The sequence below is a fragment of the Argopecten irradians genome, chromosome 4 (genome assembly GCF_041381155.1).
Source record: "Argopecten irradians isolate NY chromosome 4, Ai_NY, whole genome shotgun sequence".
Taxonomy (NCBI): domain Eukaryota; kingdom Metazoa; phylum Mollusca; class Bivalvia; order Pectinida; family Pectinidae; genus Argopecten; species Argopecten irradians.
This window is the reverse complement of record NC_091137.1, coordinates 32,347,790-32,372,334: the sequence shown is the minus strand read 5'-3', so window position 1 is coordinate 32,372,334 and position 24,545 is coordinate 32,347,790. Positions and strand designations below refer to the sequence as shown.

The following is a 24,545-nucleotide window of genomic DNA, read 5'->3' as shown; positions in this document are numbered from 1 at the left end:
GGATTATGGAATATATACAAAATAAACACCACATATGTTAGGTCAAATTATTGCAATACATATTACAATACAGCTGTTGTGTATCACAATATACAGTATAACTTGTCTAAACCGAACCCTGTATAAACCGGAAACTTGTCTATACAGATTAATTTGTTTGGTCCTGGCAAATTTCTTAATAAACTATAGTACCCAAAACCTGCATAATCCGGAACCTGTATACTCTGAAAACCGGAACTGTCTAGGAAATGTTACCATACCTTACTTTGTAAAATTAACTTGGGCAAATCGGCAACAATGTTTTCATAACATGGGACTGATCACGAGGCGCCCTAGGGGATTTACCTGTACCGGTATACTAAGGGCTAGATAGTGACAACTTTTCACTTTTCATTCGACGGTTTGTTACGTGTACATTGTATTTGTGAATACTTTTCACGGTCAATTCTAACAATAAAACATACAAATAACTTCTGAGAGTTCATTTGAATGTAGCACACCGAGAGAAATGAATCGTACATGTACACCTCAGAAACCAACAAAAAGTAGGATGGAATTCTGTGTTCTACCATGTTAGAATAAATGTTTGTGCTGTAATAAAAAAAAAATCTTCTGATGATTTCCATATGAACATATTGTGATAAGGTTCTATCCTCTATAAACCAGACACCTGTATAAACCGAACAAATCGACTGGTCCCGTTCACATCCGGTTTAGACAAGTTATACTGTATTGTGGTACGCTTCTGCCGTATCGCGGCAGGCCTAAAATCCTATAGGTTGTCTTTTATAAAGTAACAATCTGTTATATTACCGTAAAGGCCCCTGTGCCTTTTGTCATGTTTAGCAATTATAAGATTATCATGTCAAATTTAATTTTAATTCAATTTCAGGTGAAAGCTCTGATTTAGTATCTACACAAGAAAGGGAATCAAAAGTCAAGCCAGAAAAAAGCAAGACAGCAATTTGTAAAATGGATGAAAGACCAATAGCCACATCAAAGAAATCACCATCTACAAGCAGATTGTCTTTATTGACATCAGATGACTCTTCAAATTCTAAAGGCAAATATTCCAAACGATTAAGGCATGGACGGGAAGTCAGTAAGAAGGAAGTGAAGAAAGGAAGGAAACGCAAACTTTTTCAAAGGGAAGCAGAAGAGGTTGTTCCAAAAGTGAGAAAATGCAAAGCAATAGCAATTAGAAAGCGTCTTTGGTGTAGCAAAACAAAATCTAAGAATGTCTCAAAGAAACAACAAACAGTGAACAACCCAGAACCTGTAAAAACTCTAGACGTCGGCAAACAAAAGGACAGAGAAAATGACCAAATGTCAAATACTGGATCTGTTGATATATTTAGTAAAAAGAAGAATACTGAAGAACAACTTGTAAGAAATACTGAGGATCAAAGTTCTGAAAGAGAATGCTCACAAGAACATATAGGCATTATTGGAGTTGAAAAAAATAATGCAAGCAGTAAGGAACTACCTATTGGACCAGAAAAACCACAACAAGAAAACATGGAAGAAAACATCTTAATAGACGGACAAAGTGAGAATTTCATTACAAAAGATGAACAGACACTCCTACAAAACACCCATTTGCAAGGTAATTAAACAAACTGGAAATTTTGAATTGATTTTTGTCATATACATATCAATTTTGTTTAATTAAGGAATGAATTTTATTGTTTGTTGTTTACTGGTGTGTAAACTACATTTTTTGTACAGATATTTTAATTGACGCGCGTTTACACACCAGTAAACAACAAACAATAACTAGAAATTGTCACCGGGACAATTTGACGGGCTTTTCACCTTGAAGGTATTCCGGTCAAGGTCATTTATATTAACAAATTTGACAGCCATTTATTTCAGCATCCTGCAGGCCCAATATAAGATCTCTAGGCCTTTCAGAACTTCATAAGAAGTCATTTGTATATTTTAGATTTTTTGGCCCCTGTGACCTTGAATATAGGTCAAGGTCAATCATATTGAAAAACTTGGTAGGCATTTATATGTCAGCATGCTACATGCCTAATATTAGGTGTCTACGCCTTCTAGAATCTCAAAAGAAGATTTGTTAATGATTTTGTCAAAAAATTGTACTTTTGAACTGTGACCATTATTTACAACCTAAAGTTCACGTATAACAGAAAAGCGGTAGTTAAGTTAATTATTTCACTTTCAATCCTACATAACATATAAAAAATTAAAGAAATTTGCTGAGTGGTTAATGAGCTACGGCTGTCTCAAATAGCTGTATTTTCACTGGATCATTTTCATAGCTCTTAAATCACAAGCACTCTGTGACCTGGGATGAAGGTCAAGGTCGTTCATTTTTTTCAAACCTGATAGTCAACTACCTAAGCATACTTCATGCACAATATCAATATACCATGTAGAACTTGACAAGAAGCTGTTTTCGTGATTTTCACCGAAAACGGCGAATTGCCATTATTTAGAAATCAATGATCAACCGGAAGTTGACATTTTAGAGAAAAATGTACAATTACAAAGTTTCTCAGTATGCTATTCTACATAACATATAAAAATATGAAAGGAATTGGCTCAGTGGTTAACGAATTATGGCTGTCTAGGTTAAACCGGAAGTGACGCCATTGCGGCCATGTTTTAATTTGAATCAACACCATATTAACAAGAATTGGTCACGGTGATAAGTGGAATATCTTGTTTGAGTTTAGGCTTGATCGGACTGGTGGAATCAGAGGAGATGTTTAAAATATGATTGTCGAAATTTGCAAAAAATTCTCAGTTAAATATTAATTACATCATAAAAAAATAATTAGTGCACCAATTTTAAATTTGGAGTCATCAAAATCTTCAGATTGGCATACTTCATCGATGTAATGCAAAAAAATTGTATAATGAAAAAAAAAAAAATCTAATAAATAGTAACATTTGGTAAACTTTGACATATAGCGATCTTTTTAACGAGACATATTTTGTATAAACATGTAACGGAAAAACGTTAGATATGTCCATTCCCTACAATAAAATACCTTCAAATTTGAAATAGCTTTGATACTTTTTGAGTGATAGCTGAGCAGTTTTAGTGTTTTTAGGTTTTACGTCATGGCGGCCATATTGGATTTTTTGAATTACTTAATTTTGTTCCTGGAACACCTTCAGATACATGGTTTAAACATATTGAAATCATTTTTAGCTCACCTGGCCCGAAGGGCCGGTGAGCTTATGTCATGGCGCGGCATCCGTCCGTCCGTCTGTCCGTCCGTCAACATTTAATTTAAATCACTACTATCATAGAGTTCCACATGGATTGTGACCAAATTTGGTTACAAACATCCTTGGGTGAAGGGGAACAGAACACGTATAAATTTTGGCTCTGACCCACCCGGGGCAGGAGGGGCTACGCCCAATAGGGGAAATAGAGGTAAATCCTATAAATCGCTACTTGTCCTAGAGTTCTGCATGGATTGTAACCAAATTTGGCCACAAACATCCTTGGTGGAAGGGGAACAGAACTTGTATAAATTTTGGCTCTGACCCCCCGGGGGCAGGAGGGGCGGGGCCCAATAGGGGAAATAGAGGTAAATCCTATAAATCGCTACTTGTCCTAGAGTTCTGCATGCATTGTAACCAAATTTGGCCACAAACATCCTTGGGGGAAGGGGAACAGAACTTGTATAAATTTTGGCTCTGACCCCCCAGGGGCAGGAGGGGCGGGGCCCAATAGGGGAAATAGAGGTTAATCCTATAAATCACTACTTGTCCTAGAGTTCCACATGGATTGTAACCAAATTTGGCCACAAACATCCTTGGGGGAAGGGGAACAGAACTTGTATAAATTTTGGCTCTGACCCCCCGGGGGCAGGAGGGGCGGGGTCCAATAGGGGAAATAGAGGTAAATCCTATAAATCGCTACTTGTCCTAGAGTTCTGCATGGATTGTAACCAAATTTGGCCACAAACATCCTTGGGGGAAGGGGAACAGAACTTGTATAAATTTTGGCTCTGACCCACCCGGGGCAGGAGGGGCGGGGCCCAATAGGGGTAATAGAGGTAAATCCTATTAATCGCTACTTGTCCTAGAGTTCTACAGGCAGCCATCTTGGATTTTGTTAGTTAAAGTTTGTTATCTCTATTTCTCAGAAAGTACTGAAGGTATCATTTTTAAATTTCATATTATGTAGGTTCCCCTAGGGCCCTAGTTATGCATATTGCATTTGCGACCGATCGGTGAACAAAAGATGGCTGCAAAGTCACCATCTTGTATTTTAATAATTGAAGTTTGTTACCACTATTTCTCAGAAAGTACTGAAGGTATCATTCTCAAATTTCATATTATGTAGGTTCCCCTAGGGCCCTAGTTCTGCATATTGCATTTGGGACCGATCGGTGAACAAGATGGCTGCAAAGTCACCATCTTGTATTTTGATAATTGAAGCTTGTTACCACTATTTCTCAGAAAGTACGAAAGAGATCTGTCTCAAATTGCATGTGCAGGTTTCCCAGTTGTGCATATATTGCATGTTGGGACTGATTGGTGGACAAGATGGCTGACAGGACGCCATCTTGAATTTTGAGAATTGAAATTTGTTACTGCTATTTCTTAGAAAGTACTGAGGGGATCTGTCTCAAATTGCATGCACAGATTCCCCCAGATCCCTAATTTTGCATATTACATTATGGGACAATTGGTGAACAAGATGGCTGACAGGTCACCATCTTGGATTTTGATAATCAAAAATTGTTACGGCTATTTTTCAGAAAGTACTAAGTGATTTGTCTCAAATTTCATCTGCATGTTTCACTTAGTCCCTAGTTGTGCATATTGCATATGGGAACCGATTTGTGAATGAGATGGCCGCCTGGCAGCCATCTTAGATTATGATAATAAAAAATTGTTACCATTATTTCTCAAAAAGTACTGATGTGATCTGTCTCAAATTTTATGTGAATGTTGTCATAGGACCTTAGTTGTGCATATTGCATTTTTGAATTGATCGGTCAGCTGTGAAGATAGTCGACAGGTAGCCATTTTGAGCTTTGATAATTGTTTGTCACGGCTATATATCTCAGAAAGTACTGAAAGAGTCTTTCTCAAATTTCACATGTAGTATTTAGTAAAAGTTTGAAAAGCAGAAAAAATATCCATCTTTCCATGGTCAGACATAGATCATTCTTTGGTGGGTGCCAAGACCCCTCTGGGATCTCTTTGTTGCATTGTTGAAGTTTGTTAATGCTATATCTCAGAAAGTACTAAAGGGATCTGTCTCAAATTTCATAGGTAGGTTTCCCGGCTAGGACCCAAAGTGTGCATATGATATTCAAATTTTATTGTCAAGATATTACTTTTCTAATTCCAAGGCACATTGAGCAGTATCCTTTCTTACATGTCAGAGTTTTAGTTGGGTATCAAAAGTGTAAATTTTTAACTTATTGTCATATTTTATTTACTGAATTATTATTTCAATTTTAATTCAATTTCAGCTGAAAGCTCTGATTTAGTATCTACACAAGAAAGGGAATCAAAAGTCAAGCCAGAAAAAAGCAAGACAGCAATTTGTAAAATGGATGAAAGACCAATAGCCACATCAAAGAAATCACCATCTACAAGCAGATTGTCTTTATTGACATCAGATGACTCTTCAAATTCTAAAGGCAAATATTCCAAACAATTAAGGCATGGACGGGAAGTCAGTAAGAAGGAAGTGAAGAAAGGAAGGAAACGCAAACTTTTTCAAAAGGAAGCAGAAGAGGTTGTTCCAAAAGTGAGAAAATGCAAAGCAATAGCAATTAGAAAGCGTCTTTGGTGTAGCAAAACAAAATCTAAGAATGTCTCAAAGAAACAACAAACAGTGAACAACCCAGAACCTGTAAAAACTCTAGACGTCGGCAAACAAAAGGACAGAGAAAATGACCAAATGTCAAATACTGGATCTGTTGATATATTTAGTAAAAAGAAGAATACTGAAGAACAACTTGTAAGAAATACTGAGGATCAAAGTTCTGAAAGAGAATGCTCACAAGAACATATAGGCATTATTGGAGTTGAAAAAAATAATGCAAGCAGTAAGGAACTACCTATTGGACCAGAAAAACCACAACAAGAAAACATGGAAGAAAACATCTTAATAGATGGACAAAGTGAGAATTCCATTACAAAAGATGAACAGACACTCCTACAAAACACCCATTTGCAAGGTAATTAAACAAACTGGAAATTTTGAATTGATATTTGTCATATACATATCAATTTTGTTTAAGATTGAATGAAACAAATTTACTGGTTTATATATATGAATCCATAGTACAATGTACACTTTTCAGTTGTAAGCGATAAAAAAAACCCAAGGTCTGTCAGATTGAAAGAATATTATAATGCTAGTAAAAGTAAATCACTGGTATTATATTCTTACTAAGTAGTGAGACCATTGGAAAGTTCAGAAGAAATTTTAGATTTGGAGAAAATTATATAGAACAAGCATTTTTTTTTTTTTTTTTTTAATTTTCTTTTGAAAGTTGTGAAATATTAAGAATCCCTTTTCTTAAAATCAAAATTAAATTTGTAAGACTGATGAAAACATTATTAGACTTTTTAAATATTACCAATGATGTTAACTGTTTCTATATGGTAAAGAAGTAAGTGGTGTTATTCAATAGGTACTCTTCGTAAGATACTGGTATACTAATTTTCGTAAGGAAACAGACAAAGAAAATACGGAAATAAAATTGCTGGAAAATATTTTCATTTTAATTTTTTTTGGTTAAAATCTTAACTTATGATTTGAAAGATACTATTACGGAAAATAATCTATTTCAATACGGTATCACACAGAGCAAAATATTTGTCTCAGAAAAAGTTTAAATATGTCCTGTTGAATTAGACTCTTTTTTAGGTCACTTGAGACGAAGGGGCCTGAGGGGCAGGGCCAAAAGGGGTCAAATAGGCTAAAACTTCAAAAATCTTCTTCTGAAATTCAAGAAATGGCACAATCACATACTCTTCATAGATTGGAGGGTCTTGAGGTCCTTTACAAAAATTGTGAATTATATGACCATGGGGTCTTACGTTCCCCCCGGGGAGGGGGTCAAGTTTACTATAGTTATATAGCACATTTTTGAGCATTATTTGGTCATTCAAATAGAAAATGAGTCAAACTTTGTTAGAATAATTAGCCTAGCTAAGATAGTATTTTAACATCATATCCATATTGGTCCTGGTCATCCCCCAGGGGCCAGAGGTCGGGGCCAAAATTGATCAAAATGGCTAAAATTTCAAAAGTCTCCTTCTGAATTCACAAATTTGATAGAACCAAGTACACTCTTCATAGATTGGAAGGTCTTTTTAAGGCCCTTTACAAAAATTGTGAATTTCATGGCTTTGGCATCTCGGACTTTACCCTGGGGAGGGGGTCAAATTTACTATAGTTTATATAGGAAAAACACATTTATGAACATTTTTTGCATTGTTTTCATAGGAAATTAGTCAAACTGGGTTAGAATTATTAGCCTGAGAAAGCATTTTAACATCATATCCATATTGGTCCTGGCTGACCCCCAGGGGCCAGAGGAGTGGGGCCAAAATTGGTCAAATTGGCTGCCGACCCCCAAGGGGCCAGAGTGGTGGGGCCAAAAGGGGTCAAAGCTAACTTTTCAAAAATCTTTCTTCTGAATTCACTAAAATTGGGTCTGGAATTACTTTCAAAGTAACAATATTTCGTTTTATTGCGGAAAACTCAGCATATTTGATATATGTAGTTGTGAATTCTATATTACCTACTGAAGGTATGAAGATGTTACGAGCATATTCTTTATATGTTAGTGATGTTAAAGAGAGGAAATATTATTTATTTAAAAATCCTAGAAATCCGGAATATTAAGTCATTAGTACATATCTTTAAGCAACCCTGGAAGAAAAATTAACCCGGTGACATATGATTTTGATGTGGTTTTTGTGATCAGGGTATATACCTAAAATCAAAATATCAAAAAATTAACAAAATCCAGAAGGGACGGTCTACCTTAACTGACTCACTGGGGTCAGAATATACTTAAAACTTCAAAACCACTTATTCTTTTTGACTAAAAAGACTAATTTTGTTGAAATAACTACAAAATTGGTCAAAATTACAACATAGTTTGACTTCTCTTGAGTCACCTTCTTTTTTTCAGAACTTTTTTGTCTGTATAAGTCTAATTTTACCAAAGATAACTTTGTTGCAGATACATTCAAGACACCATCTTGTTCTGTAAACATTGAAAGATTGTCACTGGTAAGTACATTACATATTAACTGATAGTTCTGTTTCTGAGAACCAACTTATGGTTTCTTTTAAGTAATGCTTATTGTATCGCCTAATATGACAGAGTCATCATTTTGATTTTGACAGATTGAATTTGTTTCAGCTTAATTTCAAAGAAAGTACATGTACTGAAGGAATCATTTTCAAATTATATTTGTAAGTTCCTCTTTGTATTTGTAGTTTCGCATATTGCATTTTAAGACTGATCAGAAAAACAATATAGATGGCCAAATCTTTGATTTTGACAATGTTGAATATCAAATGCTAGCTGTTTCCTCTTTGAACAATCATACAGTTCTTGATGGAATTTAACCAAATTTAAACAGACATATATCCTTGTTATTTATTATAAGATCTTTGAACTCCTGAGGCTGCAGAGATGGAGAACTGTCAAGTAAATGGGAAAATACATACCGTAATCTTATCTTGGAGTAGAAGGGAACCACTTTGTATCAAAATTTGCCCTTTCGAACACTGGCATGCATGACAAATGGCATTTCTTTACAAAGAATACAGCCAATTCTTTTTGCAATTACTTAACAATGAAAACTACTTGCCATCTGGACCATTTGTTTAACAACTGATGCTTGTCCTTCACCACTAATGAAAACATATTTTAACTGGGAATGATATCCTATTCAATGTATAGATGAGCTGGCGTAAAGAGTATGCTGATGCTCTTGCCAGTACTATATATTGTCTTCTTAATTTCTTTTGGTTGATAACTTAATAACATGGTTTAACATATTGTTAAATATTAATTTTCTAAATATAAACATGTGTTCAAGTTCATCTGCTCACTTTTGATACTGAAATTATCAGAATTTCCTGTAAAATGAAGACAGCTATTCCCAAACTTTAACACCTTCCCGTTCGCATCGGTACATTTGTACCGATATGACTTTGATAACGTCATCGACCAAGTTCGAAGGCCTCAGATTAACCTTTATATTCATCTTAGAAACGAAAATTTTTATCAACGGAATCAGTGTTTTCTCTATTTTGTGTTCATATAAATTTCACAAGTTGGTTTGCTAGAATGAATTAGTCCCCCGTAGGTTTCCGTCGAAAAAACGTCCGTTAAAAAAGTGCCAACGTTATTCATGAATAAACCGCTCGGAAAGTGAATATAAAATATTGCAGTGTTGTTATGACATATATCACTGAAAAGCTTAGATTGCAAGCAAGAAAAAGGTGTTAGTCATGTCTTTATTTTATAGAAAATTTTCTTAAATGAAAAACACATGCTATGTTTTTCGTTAAAAATTAGCGTTTTTATGTATTCAGAACTGGAAAATATATATCAGTTTTTAGCCCACCATCATCAGATGGTGGGCTATACAAATCGCTTTTTGTCCGTGGTCCGTCCGTTAACAATTCTTGTTATCGCTATTTCTCGGAAAGCACTGGAGGGATCATTCTCAAATTTCATATGTAGGTTCCTCTGGGGCCCTAGTTGTGCATATTGCATTTTGGGACTGATCGGTCAACAAGATGGCCACCAGGCAGCCATCTTGGATTTTGATAGTTAAAGTTTGTTATCCCTATTTCTCAGAAAGTACTGAAGGGATCATTCTCAAATTTCATATGTAGGTTCCTCTGGGGCCCTAGTTGTGCATATTGTATTTTGGAACTGATTGGTCAACAAGATGGCCGCCAGGCAGCCATCTTGGATTTCATTGTTGAAATTTGTTATCGCTATTTCTCAGAAAGTACTGAAGGGATCATTCTCAAATTTCATATGTAGGTTCCCCTAGGACCCTAGTTGTACATATTCCATTTTGGGACTGATCAGTCAACAAGATGGCCGCCAGGCAGCCATCTTGGATTTTGATAGTTAAAGTTTGTTATCGCTATTTCTCAGAAAGTACCAAAGGGATCATTCTCAAATTTCATATGTAGGTTCCTCTGGGGCCCTAGTTGTGCATATTGCGTTTTGGGACTGATCAGTCAACAAGATGGCCGCCAGGCAGCCATCTTGGATTTTGATAGTTAAAGTTTGTTATCGCTATTTCTCAGAAAGTACCAAAGGAATCATTCTCAAATTTCATATGTAGGTTCCCCTAGGACCCTAGTTGTACATATTGCATTTTGGGACTGATCGGTCAACAAGATGGCCGCCAGGCAGCCATCTTGGATTTTGATAGTTAAAGTTTGTTATCGCTATTTCTCAGAAAGTACCAAAGGGATCATTCTCAAATTTCATATGTAGGTTCCTCTGGGGCCCTAGTTGTGCATATTGCGTTTTGGGACTGATCAGTCAACAAGATGGCCGCCAGGCAGCCATCTTGGATTTTGATAGTTAAAGTTTGTTATCGCTATTTCTCAGAAAGTACCAAAGGAATCGTTCTCAAATTTCATACATAGGTTCCCCTGAGGTCCTAGTTGTGCATATTGTATTTTGGGACTGATTGGTCAACAAGATGGCCGCCAGGCAGCCATCTTGGATTTCATCGTTGAAGTTTGTTATTGCTATTTCTCAGAAAGTGCTGAAGGGATCATTCTCAAATTTCATATGTAGGTTCCCCTAGGACCCTAGTTGTACATATTGCATTTTGGGACTGATTGGTCAACAAGATGGCTGAGCATCCGCCATCTTGGATTTTGATAGTTCTTGCTATTTCTCAGAAAGTACTGAAGGGATCTCTCTCAAATTCCATATTTAGGTTCCCCTTGGGGCCCCAGTTGTGCATAGTACCTTTTTTGACTGATTGGTCAACAAGATGGCCAACCGCCTGCCATCTTGGATTTCATCGTTGAAGTTTGTTACCACTATTTCTCAGAATATACTCAGGCGATCTGTGTCAAAATTTTATATGTAGTATTTTCTAAAAAATTTGAAAAGCAGGGAAAAGATCCCTCTTTCCATTGTCAGACATAGATCATTCTTTGGTGGGCGCCAAGATCCCTCTGGGATCTCTTGTTATGCTTTGCGGCTCATTGTTTTATCTTCTTTTTTTCGTCTCTAGGGCAACATACATTACTTATCAGTGTCCTTTATTAGTGACCTATATACTTCAATACATGTATGTCATACCTGAATTAGTGCTATTGTTAGCTGGGAAAGAACATGCATTATACCAACTCATTCATTGATGATTTGTATTAACTGATGAGTGATTATTTATAAAACAGAGTCTGATTGAAAAACTTGGATATGAAGCAATACCAATAGATGAAAGTTCAGATCTGCAAGTCCCTAATACAGATGATGACGGAGAAGAAAATGGAAGATTTCCAAGGAATCATCATGTTAATCATTTAAGCAAAGAATGCGAGGAAAGTGTTGGAATAGACCTACCAGAAGAGGACCTACAGGAAAAAGACCTACTAGACAAAGGTCTACCAGAACATGAAACCACAGAGATCGCATCACTCACTATTTACCAGTCAGATGCTGAAAGTTTAGTGACATCAGATAATCTGCAACCTCAGCAGGGTATGTAAGACTGTAAAACGATCACCCCAGACAGAGATATCCGCAATTTAATTGATGTAAGATTTTTAGCTCATCATCTGATGATGTTGGGCTATTTAAATCGCCTTTCGTCAGTTGTCTGTCATCCGTCTGTCCTTCTGTTCATTAACAGTTCTTGTTACTGCTATTTCTCAGAAAGTACTCAAGGAATCTATCTCATATTTGATATGTAGGTTGTTCCCCTAGGACCCTTAGTTGTGCATATTGCATTTGCAGTCAACATGATGGCCAACAGGCAACCATCTTGGGTTTTGATAGTTGAAGTTTGCTACTGCAATTTCTCGGAAAGTACTGAAGGGATCTGTCTCAAATTTCAAATGTAGTTGAAGTTTGAAAAACAGAGTAAGTTTCCTCTTTCCATTGACGGATATAAACAATTTTTTGGTGGGCGCCAAGGTCTCTCTGGGATCTCTTGTTCCATCTTACCCTAGGGTAAAGACAATTAAGCTACATAAGATCAGTGAATGAATGTAACTTTTTTTTTAATGTTCCTGCTGATATAAGCAATGTTGTCATTCATCGTCATTTCATCACCAATAGATAAAATAGTTCTACTCAAACGTTATCAGGTATGTCATTAATGGTACATGAAAAAGTCCCATTGCATGACGTCTGAAAAGTCTTGGCCACATTATCATGCTGTCACAGTAATCCATAAGATGACGTCACAGCAGCAATGTAATGACATTACAATGAAGATGACGACTACAGATCATTCAGATCACATTAGAAGTACTTACATTGCTGGCATGCCATTATCAGAGGCACAAAGAGGTGTACAGGGTAAGAGAAAAAGAATCATTTCCCCTCTTTATACATAAAGCCATTCAAAATTTTGAATTACATGGCCCCACACCCTAGGGGGCTGTGGAAGAGGCCAAAAAAGGGATAAATAATTGACTACAATTTCAAAAATCTTCTTAACTCAAAGATAATGTAGAATCAAACACCCCTCATAAACAGAAGGGCAATACCTTTTACAAAACCATGGCTCTGGAGTCTCAGATTATCCCCATCAAATTTACTAGTTTATGTATGGAAAACACATTTTTGAGCATTATTTGTTCAATTTCAAATTTTTGGCACTATATGAAAATTGTTAGGTCATCTGACGTCAAGGGTCAGAATGATCTATAGTGATTGTGCTTCATCCTTCAGTATGTATTGTCTGCTGTCCGTAAACTTTTCATTGAAACTTCTTCTCAAAATTAAATCCAAAAGACCTAGAGAAGAGATATTTGACCTGCTGCATTGTGGAATGAAAGGATTAATTAAAAGTCATATTGAGGTCAAATAGGCTAAAATCAGTAAAACTAGTTCTTGTTGATAACCAAGAGGCCATGAGACCGATGATGGGCTATCATGTTTGTTCAAATTAATGACTTTAAACTTCATTCGTGGTGACTGTCACAGGGGTAACTTAGATTTTTCAATAATTAAGAAGCCTAAAGACCAGTGTAATAATTTTGGCTTGTATCATGTTGAGATGATGGTTACCTATTAGTAATTTGATATACATATATAATCTCTAGTTATTGCTAGCTGAAAAAAAGCTGGGAAATTTGTGGTTCTTTTCTAATTGCCTTTACATTTTACCTGGCAGATAATGAAAGTTTAGTGGAATCAACACAACGTCAACAGAATCAAGCAGGACCAAGCAGGACACAAAATCAGAATACCAAGGACAAGAACACCAAATCCAAATCAGGTATCATGGGGTTAAGTTAGAAGTTGGCTTATAGCTATATGTGTTATAGTCTTGAGAGAAGAAAATAAATAGGGATTGGTTTAACTTTACGATGGCAGTGGCTTTCCTCAATTAAGGTTGACATTATTATTTTTCAGCATTATTTGTTCAATTTACATAGGAAATGATTCCAACTTGGTTAGAATTATTAGCCTTAAATAGCATTTTAACACAATATCCAAATTGGTCCTGGCTGAAGCCCAGGGGCCAGAGCTAGGCATGAGGCCAAAATGAATCAAGATGACTTGAACTTTCAATAACCTTTTGAATTCATAAGTGTTATGGAATCAAATACTCTTAATAGATTAAAAGGTCAAATTGATAAAATTGCTTTTATAACATAATTGTTTTGTCATATTGGGGCCATTTTTGGCACTATATAAAATCATATTCTCACATTGACTGACTTTAAGAGCCTGATTGGTGCAATGGGCAAATATATAATGTCTTTGTTTCATAACTCAGATGACGGTTAGGACCTAATGACCTCTTGTTAGCTAGGTCATCTGACGTCAAGGGTCAGAATGATCTATAGTGATTGTGCTTCATCCTTCAGTATGTATTGTCTGCTGTCCGTAAACTTTTCATTGAAACTTCTTCTCAAAATTAAATCCAAAAGACCTAGAGAAGAGATATTTGACCTGCTACATGCAGCGATAAAAGGCTTAATTAAAAGTCATACGGGTCAAATAGGCTAAAATCTTTAAAACAACTTCTTGTCAAAAACCAAGAGGCCATAAAACCTTTAACTAGGGCTTTCGCATACTAGGATGATGGGCTACCAGGTTTATCTTGATTGACTTTTAACTTCATTCACAATCACTGTCATATGTGGACTTTTAACTTCATTCACGATCACTGTCATAAAGGGACTTTTAACTTCATTCACAATCACTGTCATATGTGGACTTTTAACTTCATTCACGATCACTGTCATATGTGGACTTTTAACTTCATTCACGATCACTGTCATATGTGGACTTTTAACTTCATTCACGATCACTGTCATATGTGGACTTTTAACTTCATTCACGATCACTGTCATATGTGGACTTTTAACTTCATTCACAATCACTGTCATATGTGGACTTTTAACTTCATTCACGATCACTGTCATATGTGGACTTTTAACTTCATTCACAATCACTGTCATATGTGGACTTTTAACTTCATTCACGATCACTGTCATATGTGGACTTTTAACTTCATTCACGATCACTGTCATATGTGGACTTTTAACTTCATTCACAGATCACTGTCATATGTGGACTTTTAACTTCATTCACGATCACTGTCATATGTGGACTTTTAACTTCATTCACGATCACTGTCATATGTGGACTTTTAACTTCATTCACGATCACTGTCATATGTGGACTTTTAACTTCATTCACGATCACTGTCATATGGGACTTTTAACTTCATTCACATCACTGTCATATGTGGACTTTTAACTTCATTCACGATCACTGTCATATGTGGACTTTTAACTTCATTCACGATCACTGTCATATGTGGACTTTTAACTTCATTCACGATCACTGTCATATGTGGACTTTTAACTTCATTCACGATCACTGTCATATGTGGACTTTTAACTTCATTCACGATCACTGTCATATGTGGACTTTTAACTTCATTCACGATCACTGTCATATGTGGACTTTTAACTTCATTCACGATCACTGTCATATGTGGACTTTTAACTTCATTCACGATCACTGTCATATGTGGACTTTTAACTTCATTCACAATCACTGTCATAAGGGGACTTTTAACTTCATTCACGATCACTGTCATATGTGGACTTTTAACTTCATTCACAATCACTGTCATAAGGGGACTTTTAACTTCATTCACGATCACTGTCATAAGGGGACTTTTAACTTCATTCACGATCACTGTCATAAGGGGACTTTTAACTTCATTCACGATCACTGCCATTTATATAAGGGGACTTTTAACTTCATTCACGATCACTGTCATATGGGGACTTTTAACTTCATTCACGATCACTGTCATAAGGGTACCCGGTACTTTTAACTTCATTCACGATCACTGTCATAGGGACTTTTAACTTCATTCACGATCACTGTCATATGTGGACTTTTAACTTCATTCACGATCACTGTCATATGTGGACTTTTAACTTCATTCACGATCACTGTCATAAGGGGACTTTTAACTTCATTCACGATCACTGTCATATGGGACTTTTAACTTCATTCACGATCACTGTCATAGGGACTTTTAACTTCATTCACGATCACTGTCATAAGGGGACTTTTAACTTCATTCACGATCACTGTCATAAGGGGACTTTTAACTTCATTCACGATCACTGTCATATGGGACTTTTAACTTCATTCACGATCACTGTCATATGGACTTTACTTTTCACATCACTGTCATAGGGACTTTTAACTTCATTCACGATCACTGTCATAAGGGGACTTTTAACTTCATTCACGATCACTGTCATAAGGGGACTTTTAACTTCATTCACGATCACTGTCATAAGGGACTTTTAACTTCATTCACATCACTGTCATAGGGACTTTTAACTTCATTCACGATCACTGTCATAAGGGGACTTTTAACTTCATTCACGATCACTGTCATATGGGGACTTTTAACTTCATTCACGATCACTGTCATAAGGGGACTTTTAACTTCATTCACGATCACTGTCATAAGGGGACTTTTAACTTCATTCACGATCACTGTCATAAGGGGACTTTTAACTTCATTCACGATCACTGTCATAAGGGGACTTTTAACTTCATTCACGATCACTGTCATAAGGGGACTTTTAACTTCATTCACGATCACTGTCATATGTGGACTTTTAACTTCATTCACGATCACTGTCATAAGGGGACTTTTAACTTCATTCACAATCACTGTCATATGTGGACTTTTAACTTCATTCACGATCACTGTCATATGGGGACTTTTAACTTCATTCACGATCACTGTCATAAGGGGACTTTTAACTTCATTCACGATCACTGTCATAAGGGGACTTTAAACTCACTGCCATAAGGGGACTTTTAACTTCATTCACGATCACTGTCATAAGGGGACTTTTAACTTCATTCACGATCACTGTCATAAGGGTACTTTTAACTTCATTCACCATCACTGTCATAAGGGGACTTTTAACTTCATTCACAATCACTGTCATATGTGGACTTTTAACTTCATTCACGATCACTGTCATATGTGGACTTTTAACTTCATTCACGATCACTGTCATATGGGGACTTTTAACTTCATTCACGATCACTGTCATAAGGGGACTTTTAACTTCATTCACAATCACTGTCATATGGGGACTTTTAACTTAACTTCATTCAACGATCACTGTCATAAGGGGACTTTTAACTTCATTCACGATCACTGTCATAAGGGGACTTTTAACTTCATTCATGATCACTGTCATAAGGGGACTTTTAACTTCATTCACGATCACTGTCATATGTGGACTTTTAACTTCATTCACGATCACTGTCATATGGGACTTTTAACTTCATTCACGATCACTGTCATAAGGGGACTTTTAACTTCATTCACGATCACTGTCATAAGGGGACTTTTAACTTCATTCACGATCACTGTCATATGGGGACTTTTAACTTCATTCACGATCACTGTCATAAGGGACTTTTAACTTCATTCACGATCACTGTCATAGGGACTTTTAACTTCATTCACGATCACTGTCATATGGGACTTTTAACTTCATTCACGATCACTGTCATATGTGGACTTTTAACTTCATTCACGATCACTGTCATATGTGGACTTTTAACTTCATTCACGATCACTGTCATAAGGGGACTTTTAACTTCATTCACGATCACTGTCATATGGGACTTTTAACTTCATTCACGATCACTGTCATATGGGACTTTTAACTTCATTCACGATCACTGTCATATGTGGACTTTTAACTTCATTCACGATCACTGTCATATGTGGACTTTTAACTTCATTCACGATCACTGTCATATGGGGACTTTTAACTTCATTCACGATCACTGTCATATGGGGACTTTTAACTTCATTCACGATCACTGTCATAAGGGGACTTTTAACTTCATTCACGATCACTGTCATATGTGGACTTTTAACTTCATTCACGATCACTGTCATATGTGGAACTTTTAACTTCATTCACGATCACTGTCATAAGGGGACTTTTAACTTCATTCACGATCACTGTCATAAGGGGACTTTTAACTTCATTCACGATCACTGTCATAAGGGTACTTTTAACTTCATTCACCATCACTGTCATAAAGGGACTTTTAACTTCATTCACGATATAACTGCCATTTATATAAGGGGACTTTTAACTTCATTCACGATCACTGTCATATGGGGACTTTTAACTTCATTCACGATCACTGTCATAAGGGGACTTTTAACTTCATTCACGATCACTGTCATATGGGGGACTTTTTAACTTCATTCACGATCACTGTCATATGTGGACTTTTAACTTCATTCACGATCACTGTCATATGTGGACTTTTAACTTCATTCACGATCACTGTCATAAGGGGACTTTTAACTTCATTCACGATCACTGTCATAAGGGGACTTTTAACTTCATTCACGATCACTGTCATAAGGGGACTTTTAACTTCATTCACGATCACTGTCATAAGGGGACTTTTAACTTCATTCACGATCACTGTCATAAGGGGACTTTTAACTTCATTCACGATCACTGTCATATGGGGACTTTTAACTTCATTCACGATCACTGTCATAAGGGGACTTTTAACTTCATTCACGATCACTGTCATAAGGGGACTTTTAACTTCATTCACGATCACTGTCATAAGGGGACTTTTAACTTCATTCACGATCACTGTCATATGTGGACTTTTAACTTCATTCACGATCACTGTCATAAGGGGACTTTTAACTTCATTCACGATCACTGCCATTTATATAAGGGGACTTTTTAACTTCATTCACGATCACTGTCATATGGGGACTTTTAACTTCATTCACAATCACTGTCATAAGGGGACTTTTAACTTCATTCACGATCACTGTCATATGGGGACTTTTAACTTCATTCACGATCACTGTCATATGGGGACTTTTAACTTCATTCACGATCACTGTCATAAGGGGACTTTTAACTTCATTCACGATCACTGTCATATGGGGACTTTTAACTTCATTCACGATCACTGTCATATGTGGACTTTTAACTTCATTCACGATCACTGTCATATGTGGACTTTTAACTTCATTCACGATCACTGTCATATGTGGACTTTTAACTTCATTCACGATCACTGTCATAAGGGTACATTTAACTTCATTCACCATCACTGTCATATGTGGACTTTTAACTTCATTCACGATCACTGTCATATGTGGACTTTTAACTTCATTCACGATCACTGTCATATGTGGACTTTTAACTTCATTCACGATCACTGTCATATGGGGACTTTTAACTTCATTCACGATCACTGTCATAAGGGGACTTTTAACTTCATTCACAATCACTGTCATATGTGGACTTTTAACTTCTTTCACGATCACTGTCATATGTGGACTTTTAACTTCATTCACATCACTGTCATATGTGGACTTTTAACTTCATTCACAATCACTGTCATATGTGGACTTTTAACTTCATTCACAATCACTGTCATATGTGGACTTTTAACTTCATTCACGATCACTGTCATATGTGGACTTTTAACTTCATTCACGATCACTGTCATATGTGGACTTTTAACTTCATTCACAATCACTGTCATAAGGGGACTTTTTAACTTCATTCACGATCACTGTCATATGTGGACTTTTAACTTCATTCACGATCACTGTCATAAGTGGACTTTAAACTTCATTCACGATCACTGTCATAAGGGGACTTTTAACTTCATTCACGATCACTGTCATAAGGGGACTTTTAACTTCATTCACCATCACTGTCATATGTGGACTTTTAACTTCATTCACGATCACTGTCATATGTGGACTTTTAACTTCATTCACGATCACTGTCATATGTGGACTTTTAACTTCATTTCACTGTCATATGGGACTTTTAACTTCATTCACGATCACTGTCATATGTGGACTTTTAACTTCATTCACGATCACTGTCATATGTGGACTTTTAACTTCATTCACGATCACTGTCATAGGGGACTTTTAACTTCATTCACGATCACTGTCATAAGGGGACTTTTAACTTCATTCACGATCACTGTCATAAGGGGACTTTTAACTTCATTCACGATCACTGTCATATGTGGACTTTTAACTTCATTCACGATCACTGTCATATGGGGACTTTTAACTTCATTCACGATCACTGTCATAAGGGGACTTTTAACTTCATTCACGATCACTGTCATAGGGACTTTTAACTTCATTCACGATCACTGTCATAGGGACTTTAACTTCATTCACATCACTGTCATAAGGGGACTTTTAACTTCATTCACGATCACTGTCATAAGGGGACTTTTAACTTCATTCACGATCACTGTCATAAGGGGACTTTTAACTTCATTCACGATCACTGTCATAAGGGGACTTTTAACTTCATTCACGATCACTGTCATAAGGGGACTTTTAACGACTAAATTCACGATCACTGTCATAAGGGGACTTTTAACTTCATTCACGATCACTGTCATATGTGGACTTTTAACTTCATTCACGATCACTGTCATATGTGGACTTTTAACTTCATTCACGATCACTGTCATAAGGGGACTTTTAACTTCATTCACGATCACTGTCATATGTGGACTTTTAACTTCATTCACGATCACTGTCATAAGGGGACTTTTAACTTCATTCACGATCACTGTCATATGGGACTTTTAACTTCATTCACGATCACTGTCATAAGGGGACTTTTAACTTCATTCACGATCACTGTCATAAGGACTTTTAACTTCATTCACGATCACTGTCATAAGGGGACTTTTAACTTCATTCACGATCACTGTCATATGTGGACTTTTAACTTCATTCACGATCACTGTCATAAGGGGACTTTTAACTTCATTCACGATCACTGTCATAAGGGGACTTTTAACTTCATTCACGATCACTGTCATAAGGGGACTTTTAACTTCATTCACGATCACTGTCATAAGGGGACTTTTAACTTCATTCACGATCACTGTCATAAGGGGACTTTTAACTTCATTCACGATCACTGTCATAAGGGGACTTTTAACTTCATTCACGATCACTGTCATAAGGGGACTTTTAACTTCATTCACGATCACTGTCATAAGGGGACTTTTAACTTCATTCACGATCACTGTCATAAGGGGACTTTTAACTTCATTCACGATCACTGTCATATGTGGACTTTTAACTTCATTCACGATCACTGTCATATGGGGACTTTTAACTTCATTCACGATCACTGTCATATGTGGACTTTTAACTTCATTCACGATCACTGTCATAAGGGGACTTTTAACTTCATTCACGATCACTGTCATAAGGGGACTTTTAACTTCATTCATGATCATGATCACTGCCATAAGGGGACTTTTAACTTCATTCACGATCACTGTCATAAGGGGACTTTTAACTTCATTCACGATCACTGTCATAAGTGGACTTTTAACTTCATTCACGATCACTGTCATAAGGGGACTTTTAACTTCATTCACAATCACTGTCATAAGGGGACTTTTAACTTCATTCACGATCACTGTCATAAGGGGACTTTTTAACTTCATTCACGATCACTGTCATATGGGGACTTTTAACTTCATTCACAATCACTGTCATAAGGTACCCGGTACTTTTAACTTCATTCACAATCACTGTCATAAGGGGACTTTTAACTTCATTCACGATCACTGTCATAAGGGGACTTTTAACTTCATTCACGATCACTGTCATAAGGGGACTTTTAACTTCATTCACATCACTGTCATAAGGGGACTTTTAACTTCATTCACGATCACTGTCATAAGGGGACTTTTAACTTCATTCACGATCACTGTCATAAGGGGACTTTTAACTTCATTCACGATCACTGTCATAAGGGGACTTTTAACTTCATTCACGATCACTGTCATAAGGGGACTTTTAACTTCATTCACGATCACTGTCATAAGGGGACTTTTAACTTCATTCACGATCACTGTCATAAGGGGACTTTTAACTTCATTCACGATCACTGTCATAAGGGGACTTTTAACTTCATTCACGATCACTGTCATAATGGGGACTTTTAACTTCATTCACGATCACTGTCATAAGGGGACTTTTAACTTCATTCACGATCACTGTCATAAGGGGACTTTTAACTTCATTCACGATCACTGTCATAAGGGACTTTTAACTTCATTCACGATCACTGTCATATGGGACTTTTAACTTCATTCACGATCACTGTCATAAGGGCTTTAAACTCCATTCACAATCACTGTCATAAGGGGACTTTTAACTTCATTCACAATCACTGTCATATGTGGACTTTTAACTTCATTCACAATCACTGTCATATGTGGACTTTTAACTTCATTCACGATCACTGTCATATGTGGACTTTTAACTTCATTCACGATCACTGTCATAAGGGGACTTTTAACTTCATTCACGATCACTGTCATAAGGGGACTTTTAACTTCATTCACGATCACTGTCATATGGGGACTTTTAACTTCATTCACGATCACTGTCATATGGGGACTTTTAACTTCATTCACGATCACTGTCATAAGGGGACTTTTAACTTCATTCACGATCACTGCCATAAGGGGACTTTTAACTTCATTCACAATCACTGTCATAAGGGGACTTTTAACTTCATTCACGATCACTGTCATAAGGGGACTTTTAACTTCATTCACGATCACTGTCATAAGGGGACTTTTAACTTCATTCATGATCACTGTCATAAGGGGACTTTTAACTTCATTCACGATCACTGTCATAAGGGGACTTTTAACTTCATTCACGATCACTGTCATAAGGGGACTTTTAACTTCATTCATGATCACTGTCATAAGGGGACTTTTAACTTCATTCATGATCACTGTCATAAGGGGACTTTTAACTTCATTCATGATCACTGTCATAAGGGGACTTTTAACTTCATTCACAATCACTGTCATAAGGGGACTTTTAACTTCATTCACGATCACTGTCATAAGGGGACTTTTAACTTCATTCACGATCACTGTCATAAGGGGACTTTTAACTTCATTCACGATCACTGTCATAAGGGGACTTTTAACTTCATTCACGATCACTGTCATAAGGGACTTTTAACTTCATCACATCACTGTCATAAGGGACTTTTAACTTCATTCACGATCACTGTCATAAGGGGACTTTTAACTTCATTCACGATCACTGTCATAAGGGGACTTTTAACTTCATTCACGATCACTGTCATAGCTGTCATAAGGGGACTTTTAACTTCATTCACGATCACTGTCATAAGGGGACTTTTAACTTCATTCACGATCACTGTCATAAGGGGACTTTTAACTTCATTCACGATCACTGTCATAAGGGTACTTTTAACTTCATTCACCATCACTGTCATAAGGGGACTTTTAACTTCATTCACGATCACTGCCATAAGGGGACTTTTAACTTCATTCACGATCACTGCCATAAGGGGACTTTTAACTTCATTTCAGATCACTGATAGGATTTTCACTGTCATAAGGGGACTTTTAACTTCATTCACGATCACTGTCATAAGGGGACTTTTAACTTTACTATTCATGATCACTGTCATAAGGGGACTTTTAACTTCATTCACGATCACTGCCATAAGGAGACTTTTAACTTCATTCACGATCACTGACATAAGGGGTTAAACTACTAAAGTTTAAAAAGGATTTCTTTTCAATAATTAAGAGACCTAAAGACCTGATATTTGGTCTGTATCATGTTGAGATAATGGTTACCTATTAGTAATTTGATATACATATATAATCTCTAGTTATTGTTAGCTGAAAAAAGCTGGGAAATTTGTGGTTCTTTTCTAATTGCCTTTACATTTTACCTGGCAGATGATGAAAGTTTAGTGAAATCAACACAACGTCAACAGAATCAAGCAGGACCAAGCAGGACACAAAATCAGAATACCAAGGACAAGAACACCAAATCCAAATCAGGTATCATTGGGTTAAGTTAGAAGTTGGCTTATAGTTCAATTTGTCAGCTATATGTATAAAGTCTTGAGAGAAGAAAATAAATAGGGATTGGTTTAACTTTACGATGGCTTTCCTAACTTACAATATCAGTGTTACAAGGGGGGTGGGGGAGGGGGGGCTTTGACACCCTCTTAAACTTATACGATCATAGATTTCTATCTAATTGCATTTCAGATACTTATTACTTATACCAAAATAATTATTATTGAAGATAGGAACAAAACAATTCTTTGCTTTATGAAGTACATCCTTTGGAAAAATAAAATTCATTGAAGTATCAATTCCAAGTTACATTTGAAGCACCAAGCATTATGTTGATGCTAAGTTAAATACATAACAACACCATTGAAACATCTCGAGAAAAAATCATTCACAAACAATTCTTCTGTAACAGGTTTTAATCGCATATAGTGGTACGATCGTCTTCCAGCTTCTTGCTAGGAGGGTTTTGGTTTTTGGTTTGATTAGTTTAACGTCCTATTAACAGCCAGGGTCATTTAAGGACGTGCCAGGTTTGTTGGTGGAGGAAAGCCGGAGTACCCGGAGAAAAACCACCGACCAGCGGTCAGTACCTGGCAACTGCCCCACATGGGATTCGAACTCGCGACCCAGAGGTGGAGGGCATGTGGTAATATGTCGGTACATCTTAACCACTCGGCCACCGCGAGGAGGAATTTCCCTTTAGTTCAGTTGGAAAATCAACGGACCAGTAAATCCGGGGTCGCAGTTTTGAGCCTAGCTAGTTAAAGAACTAGGTCAAGGTTCAAGGGTCAAATAGGCTAACATCTTTAAATGACTTCTTGTAAATAACTAAGAGGCCTAGAGAACTCATATTGG

The 24,545-nt window shown here is 36.6% G+C and overlaps 1 protein-coding gene across 8 annotated transcripts in view; it reads left to right on the top strand.

The window, feature by feature from the left end:
* The window catches only part of LOC138321331 (myb-like protein X), a 71,270-nt gene that overhangs the window by 25,478 nt on the left and 21,247 nt on the right, over positions 1-24,545 (top strand). For all 8 annotated transcript variants that reach the window (XR_011208312.1, XR_011208314.1, XR_011208313.1 and 5 more), the window contains 6 exons: positions 893-1,606; positions 5,472-6,185; positions 8,208-8,257; positions 11,423-11,726; positions 13,369-13,473; positions 23,565-23,669. Coding sequence is in view for 5 of the 8 variants with exons in the window: in XM_069264955.1 (XP_069121056.1) it covers positions 893-1,606; positions 5,472-6,185; positions 8,208-8,257; positions 11,423-11,726; positions 13,369-13,473; positions 23,565-23,669 (1,992 nt within the window). In the remaining 3 variants the exon portion in view is untranslated. The remainder of the gene's footprint in view (positions 1-892; positions 1,607-5,471; positions 6,186-8,207; positions 8,258-11,422; positions 11,727-13,368; positions 13,474-23,564; positions 23,670-24,545) is intronic.